Source organism: Colobus angolensis, unplaced genomic scaffold (genome assembly GCF_000951035.1).
Source record: "Colobus angolensis palliatus isolate OR3802 unplaced genomic scaffold, Cang.pa_1.0 Scaffold630, whole genome shotgun sequence".
NCBI classification, from domain to species: domain Eukaryota; kingdom Metazoa; phylum Chordata; class Mammalia; order Primates; family Cercopithecidae; genus Colobus; species Colobus angolensis.
Window position 1 is genome coordinate 82,761 of NW_012119933.1, and position 16,637 is coordinate 99,397.

At 41.7% G+C, this 16,637-nt stretch overlaps 1 protein-coding gene across 3 annotated transcripts in view; it reads left to right on the plus strand.

Annotated features, from left to right (window-relative positions):
- The window catches only part of ALDH18A1 (aldehyde dehydrogenase 18 family, member A1), a 54,029-nt gene that overhangs the window by 17,197 nt on the left and 20,195 nt on the right, over positions 1-16,637 (plus strand). For 2 of the 3 annotated variants that reach the window (XM_011963918.1, XM_011963921.1), the window contains 8 exons: positions 2,901-3,050; positions 3,140-3,244; positions 6,996-7,154; positions 7,598-7,688; positions 12,117-12,241; positions 13,600-13,744; positions 14,381-14,454; positions 15,693-15,786. In XM_011963918.1, coding sequence (XP_011819308.1) covers positions 2,901-3,050; positions 3,140-3,244; positions 6,996-7,154; positions 7,598-7,688; positions 12,117-12,241; positions 13,600-13,744; positions 14,381-14,454; positions 15,693-15,786 — 943 coding nt within the window. The remainder of the gene's footprint in view (positions 1-2,900; positions 3,051-3,139; positions 3,245-6,995; positions 7,155-7,597; positions 7,689-12,116; positions 12,242-13,599; positions 13,745-14,380; positions 14,455-15,692; positions 15,787-16,637) is intronic. The other variant, XM_011963919.1, reaches the window with a different exon arrangement.

Consider the following 16,637-nt stretch of genomic DNA (forward strand, 5'->3'; position numbering starts at 1 on the left):
GGAGGCGGAGCTTGCAGTGAGCTGAGATCCGGCCACTGCACTCCAGCACAGGCGACAGAGCGAGACTCCGTCTCAAAAAAAAAAAAAAAAAATTTCATTGACCATTTTTGGAGGGCACTAGAGAAGCTACTCATTATATTGAAAATGGATTAGTAAAAGGGAGGAGACACACATTTGTCCTGCTTTTCATAGGCAAAGTGTACCTCAGGGTAACCAAATAGTTGGTAAAGGAGAATTTCCCTTTTGGAATTATTCCAGATTATAAATGAAGGAATCATTGAGTTAGAGTATCAGCATTTTGCAGCTCCTAATGGAATAGTGGATCTTGGCAATGATCATCAACAGATGCTAACATCACAAAAAGAAAGATAACCAGGCATTATGTATCTCCTTGATGGACGTGTACACCACAACTTATAAAGACTTGTTGGGGGAAAAAAAGCCTTCAAACCAAACAGCAGTTTATAGGATATACAAAGTGCAGTATTAATACCATAAGGACACAATTGGGAAAATGTAGGCTGGGAAATCCTAAAGAATAAACAACTTAGTTTCACAAAAATTACAAGGGGGAAAACTGATGGAGAGGGGAACCCATGAATTAAAGAGACTTGAGAGATACTTCAATTAATTTGTAATGCAGGGTTTAATTTGCATCTCAATTTGAGCAAGCTAAAAAAAAATTGGAAAAATACGAACACTGGCTATTTGATATGAAGGAAATCATTGAAATATTCCAGATGATAATGGTTTTGTGGAGAGAGAAATATATATAATTATATATTATATATAATATATATGATTATCTTTTAGCAGTTATTACTGAACTACTTACAGATGAAATAACATGTCTGTTGCCTGGAATTTGTATTAAAACAATGGTGAGGGTATAGAGCGGTTATTGGAGACTGGGAAATTGGCCATGAGAGATAGTTGGTGAAACTGTGTGGTATATACATGGGGATTTATAATACTATTCTCACCACTTCGGTTAAATATGAAATTTTCTCTTTTTTTTTGATTTTTATTTATTTATTTTAGAGAGTGGGTCTTGCTCTGTCGCCTAGGCTGGAATGCAGTGGTGTAATCATAGCTCACTGCAGCCCTGAACTCCTGGGCTCAGTTGGGATCCTTCTTTAGTCTCCTGAGTAGCTGGTACTACAGGCACATGCTGCTTGGCTGTTTTTGTTTTTTTTTAATTTTTCATAGATATGGGGTCTTGCTATTTTGCCCAGGCTGGTTTCGAATTCCTGGCCTCAAGCAATCCTCCCACCTCAGGCAGCTGAAACTTTCTGTGATAAAATAGTTGTCGGGGCCAGGCACAGTAGCTCACACCTGTAATCCCAGCATTTTGGGAAGCTACTTAGGGGGCTGAGGTGGGGGGATTGCTTGAGTCCTGGAGGTCAGGGTTGCAGTGAGCCGTGATTGTGCCACTGTCCTCCAGCATGGGTGACAAAGCAAGACCCTGTTTCAAAAAAAAAAAAAGTTGTTATTGTTTTAAATCATGGTTTATCATAGCTGTTTGTGAGTTCCTGGACCAGTTAAAAGGGTTCAGACATCAGAAGGAAAGGACAGTTTAGGAATATTGACTTTATTGCATCTTGAGTCTTTAATTTTTTCATGTAGGTCTGCTTAAGGTAGGAAACAAAATGACCACATTTGGTTCTGGGCAGGCAGAGCAGAACAAGGTCAGCATCTGCCCCTGGTGTAGGCAGAGGCAACCCATAGGATTAGATGTGCCACCAGAACAGCCTCATTTACTCAGGTTAAGCCTTAGAACCTGAGAAGCCATCTGCTGAGTCTACATTGCATTTCCTACCTGCGGACTTTTATTCTGGGCTCATTTCTTGGAGCAACTAGGCCTTCTGTATTACACACTGCCTGCAAATATTAGGTTGGCACAAAAGTAATTGTGGTTTTTGCCATTACTGTCAATGGTAATTGACATGCAATTACTTTTGCACCAACCTAATACAGTCATGTCCTATAGATGTAAAACTTGGCTAGACACCAGAATTTCCTCATTAAAAATGTCTTACTTAGGCCAGGTGGCTTATGTCTGTAAATCACAGCTTTGGGAGGCCGTGGCAGGAGGATGGATTGAGACCAGAAGTTTGAGGCCAGTCTGGGCAACATAATGAGTCTCTATTTCTACAAAAATGCATTAAAAAAGAAAAATTAGCTAGGCATGGTGGCATGAGCCTGTAGTTCCAGCTACTTGTGAGGCTGAGGCAGGAGGATCACTTAAGCCTAGGCAGCCAAGGCTGCAGTGAGCCACATTTCTGCCACTGCACTCCAGCCTGGGTGACAGAGCAAGACTCTGTCTTAAAAAATTTTTTTTCATAGGGTTCTTTTTGTTGTTGTTTTTGAGACAGCATCTCTCTCATTCTATTGCCCAGGTTGGAGTGTGGTGGTGCGATCACAGCTCACTGCAGCCTCGTCCTCCCTGAGCTCAGGTGATCCTTCTACCTCGGCCTCCTGAGATAGCTGGCATGCACCACCATGCCTGGCTAAATTTTATATTTTTTGTAGAGATTGGGTCTTGCCATGTTGCCTGGGTGGTCTTGAACCTCCTGGGCTCAGGCGTTCTGCCTGCCTTGGCCTCCCAAAGTGCTGGGATTACAGGCATGAGCCACCATGCCCAGCCAATTGTTTTAATTAAAAAATAAATTAAAATGTCTGATTTTTATCTGCCACCTGCTAAACAGAAATTTGAGACAGGATGTAGAAATCTGCGTTTTTACTAGACAGTCTGGTTGATTCTTCCAGAGCCAGCCACATGCTGGTTCATAAACCAGCATTTGGGATCTACTCAATAGTCCACCCTACCTCCATCCCTTGTGAAAAGATGAATGAGACAGTACAGTGACTTGTGGTCCCCTTTCCTTTCTCAACGCCAGGTATCAGTGCTGCAGAATCAGGGCAGAGAGATGATGCTGGTGACCAGCGGAGCTGTAGCCTTTGGCAAACAACGCTTGCGCCATGAGATCCTTCTGTCTCAGAGCGTGCGGCAGGCCCTACACTCAGGGCAGAACCAGCTGAAAGAGATGGTGAGTGCTGCTTCCTCACACGTTAAAATGGACCTTCAGGTCTTCTTCCCTCATTCCCTACCACACCTTGTCTCATTGGTATATTACAGGCAATTCCAGTCTTAGAAGCACGAGCCTGTGCAGCTGCCGGACAGAGTGGGCTGATGGCCTTGTATGAGGCTATGTTTACGCAGTACAGCATCTGTGCTGCCCAGGTGAGAGGCTGGGCTTTGAAAGGGGTGTGGGACCTGTTTGAGGGTGGTTCTTGTGGAACAAAGGGGTCTGGAGCTAGTCTACTAGAATATGGTGTCAGCTTCATCACTTGCTATCTGAAGAAAGTTTTTTATCTAACCTTTTTGTGCCTCAGTTTCCTCATCTGAAAATGGGGATAATATCAGTGCCTATTTCAGATAATTTTTGGAAGGGCTCAGTGAGAAAATACATGAAAAGCATTTAGTATAGTGTTTGGTACATAATACATTCTCAGTATTAGCTCGTGTTACCCTAGTAACACTTAGGATTACAAGTGCTAACACTTCTGAAGACAGAGAGGTTAAACAGCTTTATTTCACTGCTTCTTTGATATCAGGTGGCTTGCTTCCCTTTGCAGCTGGTTGGTTGCCTTTTATAGCAGATACTTATTAAGCTTTGAAGGGAAAGAGGAATGCTGGTGGGTGTCTGGTTTTTCACTCATTCAGCAAATATTTATTGAGCACCTATGGTGTATCTAGCAGTCTTGGGCATTGGGGATACTGTGGTGAACAAATGAGACATGATTCCAGTCCTCATGGGACTTATGAATTTTTGGTGGCTACCCCTAAATGTTCTAGAACCTTCTTTCTACATTGTTTCATTTTTACCTAAATCTCCTGAATTTTTTTGAATTATATTCTTAATCAACTGTACAGCTACACACTAGAGACATCTAAATAGCAGCCACTTCAGGAAACAACTGAAAAAAAAATCTAACTCCCAAATTATTTTATTTTGAAACCCCTTTACCTATAAAGATGTAAAATAGCCGTTATTTTATATTATGGATGTTATTTTACATGTGCACTACATGCACAGATGTTATTTTGCAAGGGTGATATTGTTATGTATACATATATTGTTTCAAGTTTTGCTTCTTCATTTCCTATTACTTTTTTTTGTTTCTCCATCATTTGCCTGTTTGTACCCACAGTGATGTTCTGGTATCACCAGAGTGTCCTCATGTCAGTGAGTTAAAACAGAAAGGCATGGGCTTATCCCATTGCCTATGACTGGGGACCCCACTTTCTGTAATCTTAGCTTCTTTCTCTTAGTATAAATGCAATATAAATCTCTATTTCTATCACTCTTCTTTATTATCTGCTTTCTCGTCTCTACAGTCCAGTGACAATTTTGGTCTTTAATTTTTTTAAAGTGCCTGGAGCTGGGTGAGGAAGCTCAAGTCCAAGAGCCATGGTTTTGCTTTGGTTTGGTTTTCCCCAGGGATGATACTTTTTGAGAGTTTTTGTTTTGTTTTGTTTTGAATGACAGTAGCATTAAGAGTCCGTGCAGCATCAGCCATTGTTTCCATTTACATTGAGTGAAAGAAGAGCTCTGCCCCTCCGGTTCCCAGCAAGCTTCAATCCCTGGGCTGTTTCCTCTCACACCTGTGTCTTCCCCCAAGGCCATCATATCTACAGGAAATATTTGCCCTTTATACCTTATCCTGTGGTTCCTTATTTTCTTCAGTAATATTATATAGAAGACCATTATCAGTGGCTTTTGAAAATTTCCAGTAGGTAGTTTGCCAGGTTAAAGACTTAAACACTTAAAACAGCTTGTTTTTTCTTCGTAGAAGGGAAACTGATTTTCCCTCAACAGATTGCACTTGTCTAAACACGTGCATTTCCCTCTTGGGACTCTTTATCTCCTACCTTCGTGCTGAGATCCCCAGGCCATGTTTGTGAAGCTATTTTAGTGACAGGTGTTTTTCCTGGACCTTTAGACCTCCTACTTGTCTCTCCTACCCACGGGTTTATATTAATTGTTCGTTCTTTCACCATCGTGACTAGAATCTGTATGTTCAGCTTTGACCTAGTCCTGTGTCCGGCACAACTAAGCTTTTCTGAAAAGGAGTTCATGATCTTCCCTTCCAAAAATATGCCCCATTTTATTTTTCCCCAAACCATCAACATTCTTATTCTCCATTCCAGCAACTAGACCCTGGCATTTCAGAGGTACTTAACAAATTTTTTATCAAGTGAGTGAGTGAATTATTTTTCTATGTATATGTTTCCTGTGTTTTATATATCATTAAGGCTACTGTTTTATTGCTATATTCTTCTCAGTTACCATAGCCAGACCCTTAACCATCCTCACTTTGACTGTTTCAGTGCCTGCTTTCTTTACTATTTGCTTCGAACTTTCCCTACCTCAGCCTGCCCTACACAGCAAGAACCCTCTTCCATAAACGTTAGAGAGATTACATTATTTATTGTTGAGCCTCAAGGTTTGTTGCCATTTAGTTTCTTGCTATCCCCATTTACCCATTTATCTTTTTCTCCTAAACATTGCATAAAATTCTAGTTCAAGCTAGAAAGCAGAGCTGTTTACCAGCCCACACACCCATCTCCATTGTGCCTTTGAGCACCTTATGCTCATCTCCTCCCTTGAACCAAGTTGTGTTCTGTCCCTCTTTCAGCGTGTGACTCAAGACTAACCTCCATAAATTTCTCAGACTAACCCCACATGCTCACACACAGTCTTAGTTAACTCCAGTAATAATCTGCTTCAGAGCAAGAGCAATGATAACACAGCCCTATTCCATTTTGTCTAACACACTTTTCTAAGCAGGGTAAATAATTTATTCACTCACTCGCCAAATATTTAAGGGCCTACTATGGCCAGGCCCTGAATCAGATCCTAGGATACAGAGGTATTTTAGAAATTGCTGGGGCACAGCAGTGTGCATCTTTAGTCCCAGTTACTCAGGAGGCTGAGGTGGGAGGATCACTTGAGACTAGGAGTTCAAGTCCAGCCTGGACAACAGAGCAAGTCCCTCTCTATAAAAAAAGAAAAGAAATTAATGGCCGGGCGCGGTGGCTCAAGCCTGTAATCCCAGCACTTTGGGAGGCTGAGACAGGCGGATCACGAGGTCAGGAGATCGAGACCATCCTGGCTAACACGGTGAAACCCCGTCTCTACTAAAAAATACAAAAACTAGCCGGGCGTGGTGGCCGGCGCCTGTAGTCCCAGCTACTCGGGAGGCTGAGGCAGGAGAATGGCGTGAACCCAGGAGGCGGAGCTTGCAGTGAGCTGAGATCCGGCCACTGTACTCTAGCCTGGGTGACAGCAAGACTCCGTCTCAAAAAAAAAAAAAAAAAAAGAAATTAATGGATAATCACTGATTCCCCCAATATCCCTCTAAAAATAGATACATTAATTTCTTAATTTTGTAAATGGATGAGATTTTGGGATTTGGTAGCTCTCTGAGGATTAAAGTACTTTTGCAAGAAGTCTTGAACATTCTTACATAAATCTTTCAGTTTATTGTAATTTTTTTTTTTATCTCTACAAGAATTGGGGCCAGGTGCAGTGAGTCACATCTGTAATCCCATCACTTGAGGCCAGGAGTTCAAGACCAGCCTGGCCAACATGGCAAAACCCTGTCTCTGCTAAAAATACAGAAATTAGCTGCACGTGCTTTAATCCTAGCTACTTGGAAAGCTGAGGCTTGAGAATTGCTTGAACCCAGGAGGTGGAGGTTGCACTAACCAGAGATTATGACACTGCACTACAGCCTGAGTGACAGAGTAAGACCCTGTCTTGAAAAAACAAAGAATTGGATAGCACCCAGATATGTGTATTTCATTCTAATCTGCATGGGGCCCCAGAAACCTAAAGTTTAACTCCCCTACTCTTAGCATCTTTTGTATACTGGGAAGTTTAGCATTTTTATCCCTCCTGCATTTTCCATCTCTTTAATCCTTTTAGATTTTGGTGACCAATTTGGATTTCCATGATGAGCAGAAGCGCCGGAACCTCAATGGAACACTTCATGAACTCCTTAGAATGAACATTGTCCCCATTGTCAACACAAATGATGCTGTTGTCCCCCCAGCTGAGCCCAACAGTGACCTGCAGGGGGTAAATGTGGGTAAAGTATTTCTAAGGGTTAAGCATGCTGGAGACACTAACACCATGCTATGCTGCATGCACTAACACCGGAAGTTTGGCATAAACAAGATGGAAAAGTTGTGAGAGAAACTGTTGTCGTGGAGCAGTGATTGCATAAGCTCTTCTGAACTTGTGGTTGCATTCAACAGGGTGAGGTGCTATAGTCACTTAAGATGGTGCAATCAGCATGGCTTGTATATTTCAGTGGCTAGAAGACTGCATGTTTGGAAAAGGGATTGCCAGTAGATGCTGTGCTTTGCAGACAGAAGGGACCTGCAAGAGCTGTCATCTATATATTTGGGTTCATTGGTTTTGCCTGAACTTAGCTTGGTTTTGCCTGAGCTTGGCTGGGTGCATCCATGAATTTCTTTTTGGACTGCTTAGCTCACTCACTCATGACTTTTTAATCTGCATTCTAGGTTATTAGTGTTAAAGATAATGATAGCCTGGCTGCCCGACTGGCTGTGGAAATGAAAACTGACCTCTTGATTGTTCTTTCAGATGTAGAAGGTACAAAGTAATGCTTTTTTCTTTTATCTGCCCTTTGTTTTAAATGCTACATGTATGAGCACGTGAGTTTCCCTCTTTCTTTGAGTCCCTCTGATCTTTTTTTTGCTATAGATCATTAGCCTTATGTTCTGACAAGGGGCTTTTATGATTCAAAACAGGGTGGGCGAGTCTAAGAGATGTAGTTTGAATACTGAAATATTATTTCCAGGTGCTTTCAGTTGTTTTTCTTAAATAACAGCTTTATAGAGATATAATTCACATACTATACAATTCACTTACTTGAAGTTTACAATTCTGTCCTGGCCGGGCGCGGTGGCTCAAGCCTGTAATCCCAGCACTTTGGGAGGCTGAGACGGGCGGATCACGAGGTCAAGAGATCGAGACCATCCTGGCTAACACGGTGAAACCCTGTCTCTACTAAAAAATATAAAAAACTAGCCAGGCGAGGTGGCGGGCGCCTGTAGTCCCAGTACTCAGGAGGCTGAGGCAGGAGAATGGCGTAAACCCAAAATGAGCTGAGATCCAGCCACTGCACTCCAGCCTGGGAGGCAGAGCGAGACTCCATCTCAAAAAAAAAAACAAAAAAAACAAAAAAAACAATTCTGTCCTGGCGTGGTGGCTCACACCTATAATCCCAACACTTTGGGAGGCCAAAGCAGGAGGATCACTTGAGCCCAGGAGTTCGAGATCAGTCTGGACAATACAGTGAGTCCCTGTTTCTACAAAAAATAGAAAAGTTAGCTGGACATGGTGGTATGCACCTATGGTTCCAGCTACTCGGGGCTGAAGCAGAAGGATCACTTGGACCTGGGAGTTCCAGGCTGCAGTGAGCTGTTATTGCACCACCGTACTCCAGCCTGGGTGACAGAGCAAGACCCTATCTCAAAAATAAATAAATAAAGTGTACAATTCAGTGATTTTTAGTATATTCACATAATTGTGCAACCAAAACCACAGTCATTTGTAGAACACTTTCCCTTTCAGCACCCCAATAAGAAACTCCATAACCATTAGCAGCCACTCCCCACACTCCCCATCCCTAGGCAATCTCCAGTATACTTTCTGTTTCTGTGGATTAACCTGTTCTGGACATTTTATTTAAATGGCATCATATATTATGGTGGCCCTTTGTGACTGGCTTTTTTCACTTAGCATGTTTTCACGGTTCATCTATTTTACAGCATGTATTAATACTTCATTTTTTTTATTGCTGAATAATATGCCACTCTGTGACCATGTTTTGTTTATCAGTTCATCAATTGATGGACATTAGCTGTGAACATTCATGACACGTTTTTGTGTGAACATGTTTTTTTTTCACCTTAGAACTGCAGGGTCACATGGTAACTCTGTTTAAAAGACTTTTGAGGAACTACTAGACTGTTTTCCAAAGCAGCTGTACCATTTCATATTCTCACCAGCATTGTATGAAGGTTCTAATGTGTTTACATCATTGCTGTTATTCAGTTGTTTTTATCTGCCTTTTTTATTATAGCTATCCTAATGGGTGTGAAGTAGTATCTCATTGTGGTTTTGATTACTTTCAGTTTTTAATGTGAACCATAGGACAGATTATGGGTTTTTTTGGTGTGTGTGTTTTGTTTTGCTTTATTTTGTTTTGTTTTGTTTTGTTTCTTTTTCTTTGTTGGGACAGATTGTTTTAAGTTTGAGCCACTGTAGAAGTCTAGGCTATCTGGCTACCATGTTCTTATAGGTTACTCTGTTCTTCTCTGCTGTTCCCTTCTTCCTGGAGGGGCAACTCTTGGCTCTAATACGTCTTTCCATTCACTCTTCTCAAGCTTCCTTAAGCTATTTCCATTTCACAGTCTGACCCATAAGAAATATAGTAACTGTGTCCAAAATCTAAGATTCCAGAAGTCACCTATTACATTCCCAGAAGGTTAGAACACCTCTACTTAATTCCCAGCCCACAGCAAGGCAGGTTAACACGGGAGGACCTGTTCTCTGTTTTACGCTCAGGCAGTTGTATGGTAAGGGCAGGGGCTACGTAGTGGAGACAGGGGCAGACATAGATGAATTGATCTGTCTGTGCCCATGTGGAAAGTCAAAGATAAGACACCTGCATGTCAATGTCTTTACCTGTAAGAAGTCTTAGTCCTGTGTTATCCACTGTAATTTGAAGTCCCAGGATAGGAACAGCTAAGTTGGGGTAAGTGAGAGCCACCGTGGAGAAAGAAGGCATTTTGGTTAATCAACAGGTTTTCTATTCATTTTTCCCCCCAAGACGGAGTCTTGCTCTGTCGCCCAGGCTGGAGTGCAGTGGCACGATCTCGGCTCACCGCAACCTCCGCCTCCCAGGTTCAAGTGATTCTCCTGTCTCAGCCTCCCGAGTAGCTGGGATTACAGGCATGCGCTACCATGCCTGGCTAATTTTTGTATTTTTAATAGAGACGGGGTTTCACCATGTTGGCCAGAGTGGGGTTTCACTATGTTGGCCAGGCTGGTCTCGAACTCCTGACCTCGTGATCCACCCACCTTGGCCTCCCAAAGCACTGGGATTACAGGCGTGAGCCATGGCGCCTGGCCAATCAGCAAGTATTTATTGAATTTCTACTATGAGCACATAGTGTGCTAGGTGCTTGATAAATGTAATTTATTCAATCTTTATAGCAACCCTACAAAGTAGGTAGTAGGTAGGTGAACCCAATTTTACAGATAAGGAAATTAAAAATTAAGTTCAAGCTGGGCACGTGGCACATGCCTGTAATCCCAGCTACTTGGGAAGGCTGAGGCAGTAAGATCACTTGAGCCCAGGAAGTTGAGGCTGCAGTGAACTGTGATCATGCCACCTCACTGCAGCCTGAGTGACAGAAACAGAGACCCTGTTGGGGGAGGAGGGGGGAGAGAAGAAGAAATAATTTTTTAAAATTTAATTTAAAATTAAATTCAGATCTATGAAATGGTATATCTGAAGTCACATAGCAAGTGCTTGACAGAGGCCAGTTTCAAATCTGAGTCTGTTCAATTAAAAAAGCTACACTCTTCCTTCTCTTTTATACTGCCTGACAAGGTTAAAAAAAAAAATGTAAGTTTTCGAAATTAATTTATAAAACCCAATTTAAACAAGACTGTAGCAAATCATTTTGATGCAGCTTCAAGCACCAAAATCGGGTCACTGGTAGACTGGCATTCTTACTGTGGTTATCCTAATTTGTCTTCTACTGAGTGTTGATTTTTTAGAACAGTATCTGAATTTTAACTATGCTCTTGGTGGGGTAAGGGGAAAGGAGGAGTAGGCACATTATCAGCATGCTAGGAACCCTTCACTATCTTTGGAGAAGGTTTGGCTAGAATTGTCCAATCTTTCCTATACTAATATATGAAACTGAAACAATTTCCAAATCTAAATCTGTGATCTCATAGCACTGTATCTTCTGGGAAGATCCTAACCCTAAATCCTGGAGAGCTGTGGAGTAGTAGGTTGAGATTGACAGATTGTGAAAGGTTATTTTCTCTTTTCCTGTAATAATTTGCACTGCTTATGGTTGTCACTGCTCTGCTCTACAATGGGCATGGATTTCCTCACTTCCCTGATTCACTTACTCCCTCAGAGAGGTAGTATGTAGCAAGATTGTCTTAAAGGTTTGGAATGATGGAGGGGAGAGGTATATTATAGCACAGGAAAAGCAGTAACTTGAAACCAGAAAAATCACTGCCCAAAATGTCCTTCAGCCAGTCCCCAGCCTTCCCTCTGTGTCCACTTTAGATCTTGATTTAACTCCAGTTTCTTAGCGCCCTGTTATCCCCACTTTTTCTTTTCCAAGCTCCTACTCACTCTTTTTCAAAGTGAAATTGTGATGATTTTTCATCTTGGATTGTATGCATGTAACGTTTCATGTAACTATTTTATGTCACTCCACTTAGTTATAAAAGGGACATACGCTTTATGGTAATAAATCCAGATTGAATGTCAAGAGTCATGCAGTCTCCTGCTGACTCAGCCTAACCTCTACAGTGACTCACTCATAAAATTGGGAGTGCATTTCATCCTGCTTGGAAACAGTCACATTTAACAGTATGTGGCTACTATGCTGTTTCTGCAATAGCCACCCTTCTTTTTCAGTTCTGTCCTTAAAGCACAACATCATAAGTAGCAATGGCAGAATTAAGGATACCTTGCCAGGGATATGGGCAGGGCTAATAAATGTGCCAAGGATATGGCCATGGTCTGATGTGGGGAAACATTTATTTATCAAGCCAGATTATAGGAGTATATAAGGTGAGTCCTCCTAGAGCTGTTTGTCAGTGTCGGATCCTTTGTTCTCTTTTTCTGGTTAAAGCAGGTGGTAGTGCAGTGGCATTCATTTGGATGAGTAAAGTACAGAGTGATTGGCAGGTGCCCTGGGGAGGCCTGTCTTGGAGACACTTCCATTAAAGCAGTATTACTGACTCTTGTCTATTTTTTAGGCCTTTTTGACAGCCCCCCAGGGTCAGATGATGCAAAACTTATTGATATATTTTATCCTGGAGATCAGCAGTCTGTGACATTTGGAACCAAGTCCAGAGTGGGAATGGGTGGCATGGAAGCCAAGGTAAGAATCTGGTGCCTTAACGCCTATAACAATTTTAAAGCCCAAACTGTATTGTATCCTTTTTACTTTTGTAATTATTTGGGGGTTAATGGTTCAGATAGTAGGCACATACACACTTAAATATGTACGTACCTAAATATAGATTTAATGAGTGTTGCATTCCAACATTTAGTTATGTCTGTGTATGTAGGTTTTTTTCATTAATATTATATGAACAGTGTGTTCATGTTGTAAACTCTGCAAGGGCAGGGCCTATATATTTTTCATAATTCATAAATCTCTCATTTATCAGTTCAACTATTTCTTGATGAAATCTTTCAACCTGCAGCCAATTAAGCCGACTGAGTTCCTTTCCTCATGGGGGCCCAGTGTGCAATGGCTGCAAACAGCAGCTTCCCTGGTAGTGATGCAGCCTGTTTGTTGTATGGCTTGCTCTAAGGGACCTTGGAGACAGACCTTTCAGATGGATGTTCATGTTTCTGACCTTGCACTACCCCAGTGCAGGCTCCAAACAGGCATGCGAGGTGCCATTGGAAAGCCCTGGGGCACTGTGGCCAGGGTTCACATTGGCCAGGTTATGTCCATCCGCACCAAGCTGCAGAACAAGGAGCATGTGATGGAGGACCTGTGCAGGGCCAAGTTCAAGCTCCCCAGCCGCCAGAAGATCCACATCTCAAAGAAGTGGGGCTTCACCAAGTTCAATCCCAATAAATTTGAAGACATGGTGGCTGAGAAGCGGCTCATCCCAGATGGGTCAAGTACGTTCCTAATTGTGGCACTCTGGACAAGGGGCAGGCCCTGCACTCATGAGGGCTTCCACTGTGCTGCCCCCCTCTTAATACTCACCAATAAATTCTACTTCCTGTCCACCTAAAAAAAAAAAAAAAGAAATCTTTCAAAAATTTTGTCCCATTAATTGTTCTTAGAAGTTATACCCCTATGGTACAGCATTACATGTATCAACAGCACAGATGAGGACAAGATCCCCACTTAGAAAAGCCGAAAGTACTCCAGATCAGACTCTGGTCAAACCCCAGCCAGTTGGTCTCCTTAGTTGTTTCTAAGTTGAGGCACAGTAAATCAAGTGTAGGAGTTATGAGTCCCATACTGGGGAGACTGAAGAGAGAACAGACTGGAAACAAAGGATAGGTTGGCTTACCTTTAAGTAACACATGCCAAGGTTGAGCTGGAAAGTGTGTGAGCTGTAATGTGTTTTCAGAGCTTCTAAACTTTTAAAAACACATTTCGTGTACATAAGTTGTTCAATATCAACTTGTATTTTATATCTTTTTGCAAGTTTAAAATGTGGGTGAGTAGATCTGAATCTCATGTTTACTGGATCTAACCTGTCTCATTAGGTGAAAGCAGCCCTCTGGGCTTTGCAAGGTGGCACTTCTGTTGTTATTGCCAACGGAACCCACCCAAAGGTGTCTGGGCACGTCATCACAGACATTGTGGAGGGGAAGAAAGTTGGTACCTTCTTTTCAGAAGTAAAGCCTGCAGGTAAATAGTTCTTCATAAGGTTCCAAGTCCTGTGATAGGAACTAATGACACCTGGCTTAGTTAGAGATCACAAAATTGATACACTAATATTTCGAAATATGGCATTGTTTTGAGCACTATTTGCAAAATTGGATTTTGCTTTGCTTTTGTGAAATTCTGTCTAACCTGCCTAGCTAGGCCTATTCTCTGCACAATCACTCGGTTAAAGTATATAAGCATTGATTTTCTCAAGAAACATTTGCTAGGCCTATGTTAGATGCCAGGTAGTAATAAGCACTAGAGATGCAAAGATGCATATGATATAGTATGTGCTGTCGAGTGTTTACAAAGGACAGAATTACCTCATAATCTGCATTCAGAAATGTAAACACATTAAAAAATATCGCCGAAGTGGAATTCAGAAGAATTCTAGGAAACTTAAAGTATATTGTCTACCCCAGAAATACAGGCCAGTTCTTATGTTTATGCCCGAGTGAATCTGGCACATTCTTTTGCTATTTTATTGGTCATACTGATCCCCTGTGTGAAACAAGGATCATGTGTTCCTTCTGTGGGCATGATGAGCCTGTGCATGTGCTGGCAAAGTGAGAGAGAACTAAGGTGACCAGGACCTGATATTTGCACATATTCTTGCAGGCCCTACTGTTGAGCAGCAGGGAGAAATGGCTCGATCTGGAGGAAGGATGTTGGCCACCTTGGAACCTGAGCAGGTAATAACCTTAGCTGACAGTATTGTTACAGTTTTCAGAGTGAGTCATGCTGTATGGTTACAGGAGTCAAACCTACTAACTCTGTCTTTATTCCTAGTGAGCCACAGAGTTATCTGAGTTACAAGTCTGATTCATATTCGCTCTGCCTTTTTTCTTTTTCTTAATTTTATTTTCTCTTTTATAGACAGAGGCCCAAGATAACTTTTCATCACTATGATGTTTTGATCAAAAGCATTATAAAAATGATGAGATTAGGAAGGTTACCTAATTCTGCCACATACTGGGCATGAAAATGCAGGAAAATTACTTATCCCAACCCATTCCAAATCCCCTGACTTGCCTGGAAGATGGGAAGCTCTAGAGCCTGCTCCCTAGTTGTAGTCCTGACCTGTCTGGCATGAATTAGTCTAAGTAGCAAACATGAAGAGGCTGGAAGTGGTGAGGAGGTCAAGTGGAAGCTGGGAGCTGGTCCCCCAGGGGTTATATTGTCAAGGATGGATTTGAGAGTAAGGATGTATATGGGTTTATACTAGTGAATCCTTTGGCCTGAGAAAAGAGAAAGTAACTCCAACAGCAGAGAAAGGAAAGCAAAGGAAGAGCCTAGCTTCCCTTTCAAACCGCTTCTCTGTACTCCTCCAATAATCAGCATACTGATTTGCCACATTTCCTAATCTAGCAGGGTCAGGTTTGGGGTGTCTTCAAGTACCTAGGACTGAATTTTTTCACTTTGATTAAATGCATTAAATAAATAATTTACGAGGAAGAACCAGATGTAAAAACTTACCTGGAAATAAACCAGTTAATGGTATTAAATAAGTAAGACTCTATGTATCATGTTACTTCAAAGTCCTGGCCCCTGTACAGCTACACAATCTCCTACAGATTATACAATCTTTTACAGATTGTATCCATCATACCCCTTCCCCACCTCCTTTTTTTTTCTTATGACTCCTGATTATTATAATTAGCCATGGTTTGCTAATTATAATAATCAGGAGTCATAAGAGAAAAAGAGGAAAAGTGAGAAGTGACCTAGAGGTTGACAATGAGAGAGGAAGGAAGAAATAAGGGGAGCAGTGGTGGGAAAAAGTGATGGGAAGTCAGGAGATTTCAGTCGGTGGTGACCTTGGATGTGGGAGCAAGGCCTGGCACTCTCAGAAGAGTAGGTTTAAAAACTGTGGTGTGCATTCTTCTTGGATTAACATCTCTGTTTTTTTAATGATGTACCTTTCTTCTAGAGAGCAGAAATTATCCATCATCTGGCTGATCTGTTGACGGACCAGCGTGATGAGATCCTGTTAGCCAACAAAAAAGACTTGGAGGAGGCAGAGGGTAAAGACCAGACAATTTAGAGTCAATGTTATGGAGGGGTGTGGGTTCTTTTGGTTTTTAGTATTACTAGTAATTCTTATGTCTACCTGAAGATAAGGATTGTTATAAAAGAAATTGTACATTATATATCATTTCCATTGTGGGTAGGTGGGTGATCGGTATTCTTCTTCCCCACATACTTTAGTACAATCCCCAAAGGAGCTTTTCATTCCCCACAGGTCACAAGCTGTGGCTACTATGGCAGTCAGGACAACAAAGAACAAGATTGAGAACACCACTGCTTAAGGCATTCAGCTAATAGCTAACATTTATTGAGGTCTTTCTGTATTGACAGGCACTGTGCTAAGGGCTATACAGTCAGGATGTCATTTCATCTTCATAACATAGTGCCTCTGAGATAGCTGCTACTTATTATCCCCATTTGACAGAGAAGGAAACTGAAGCTCAGAGAAGCTGTCACTTGCCCAAAGCCATATGGTCAATGATGGACCAGGATTTAAACACAGATGGACTGTACATGTGAAAGAGTTGTAGAAATAGTTTGTGCAGCCTGTGAAGAAAGATAGCTTGTTTCTTAATTAACCAGTCTTTTGTCTTCCCCAAGTTAGCACCAGGTGCCATCCAGAAATACCCTTGAGGTGCTAATGGTAAAGTAAGATGTTAAACTCACATTGTGAACACCTAGAGATGTAGAGTGTCAGGGCCCTGACTCTTTCTCTTCTTTTTCTTAATTCTGTCCTTTCCACCTTAAAATAAGAAGGATTGATTTTATGGAGTTTTGAATTTTGTCTGCATTATCTTGAACATCCATATTAATGGTGTTTGTTTCAAAGAAATTTTGCGGCCGGGCG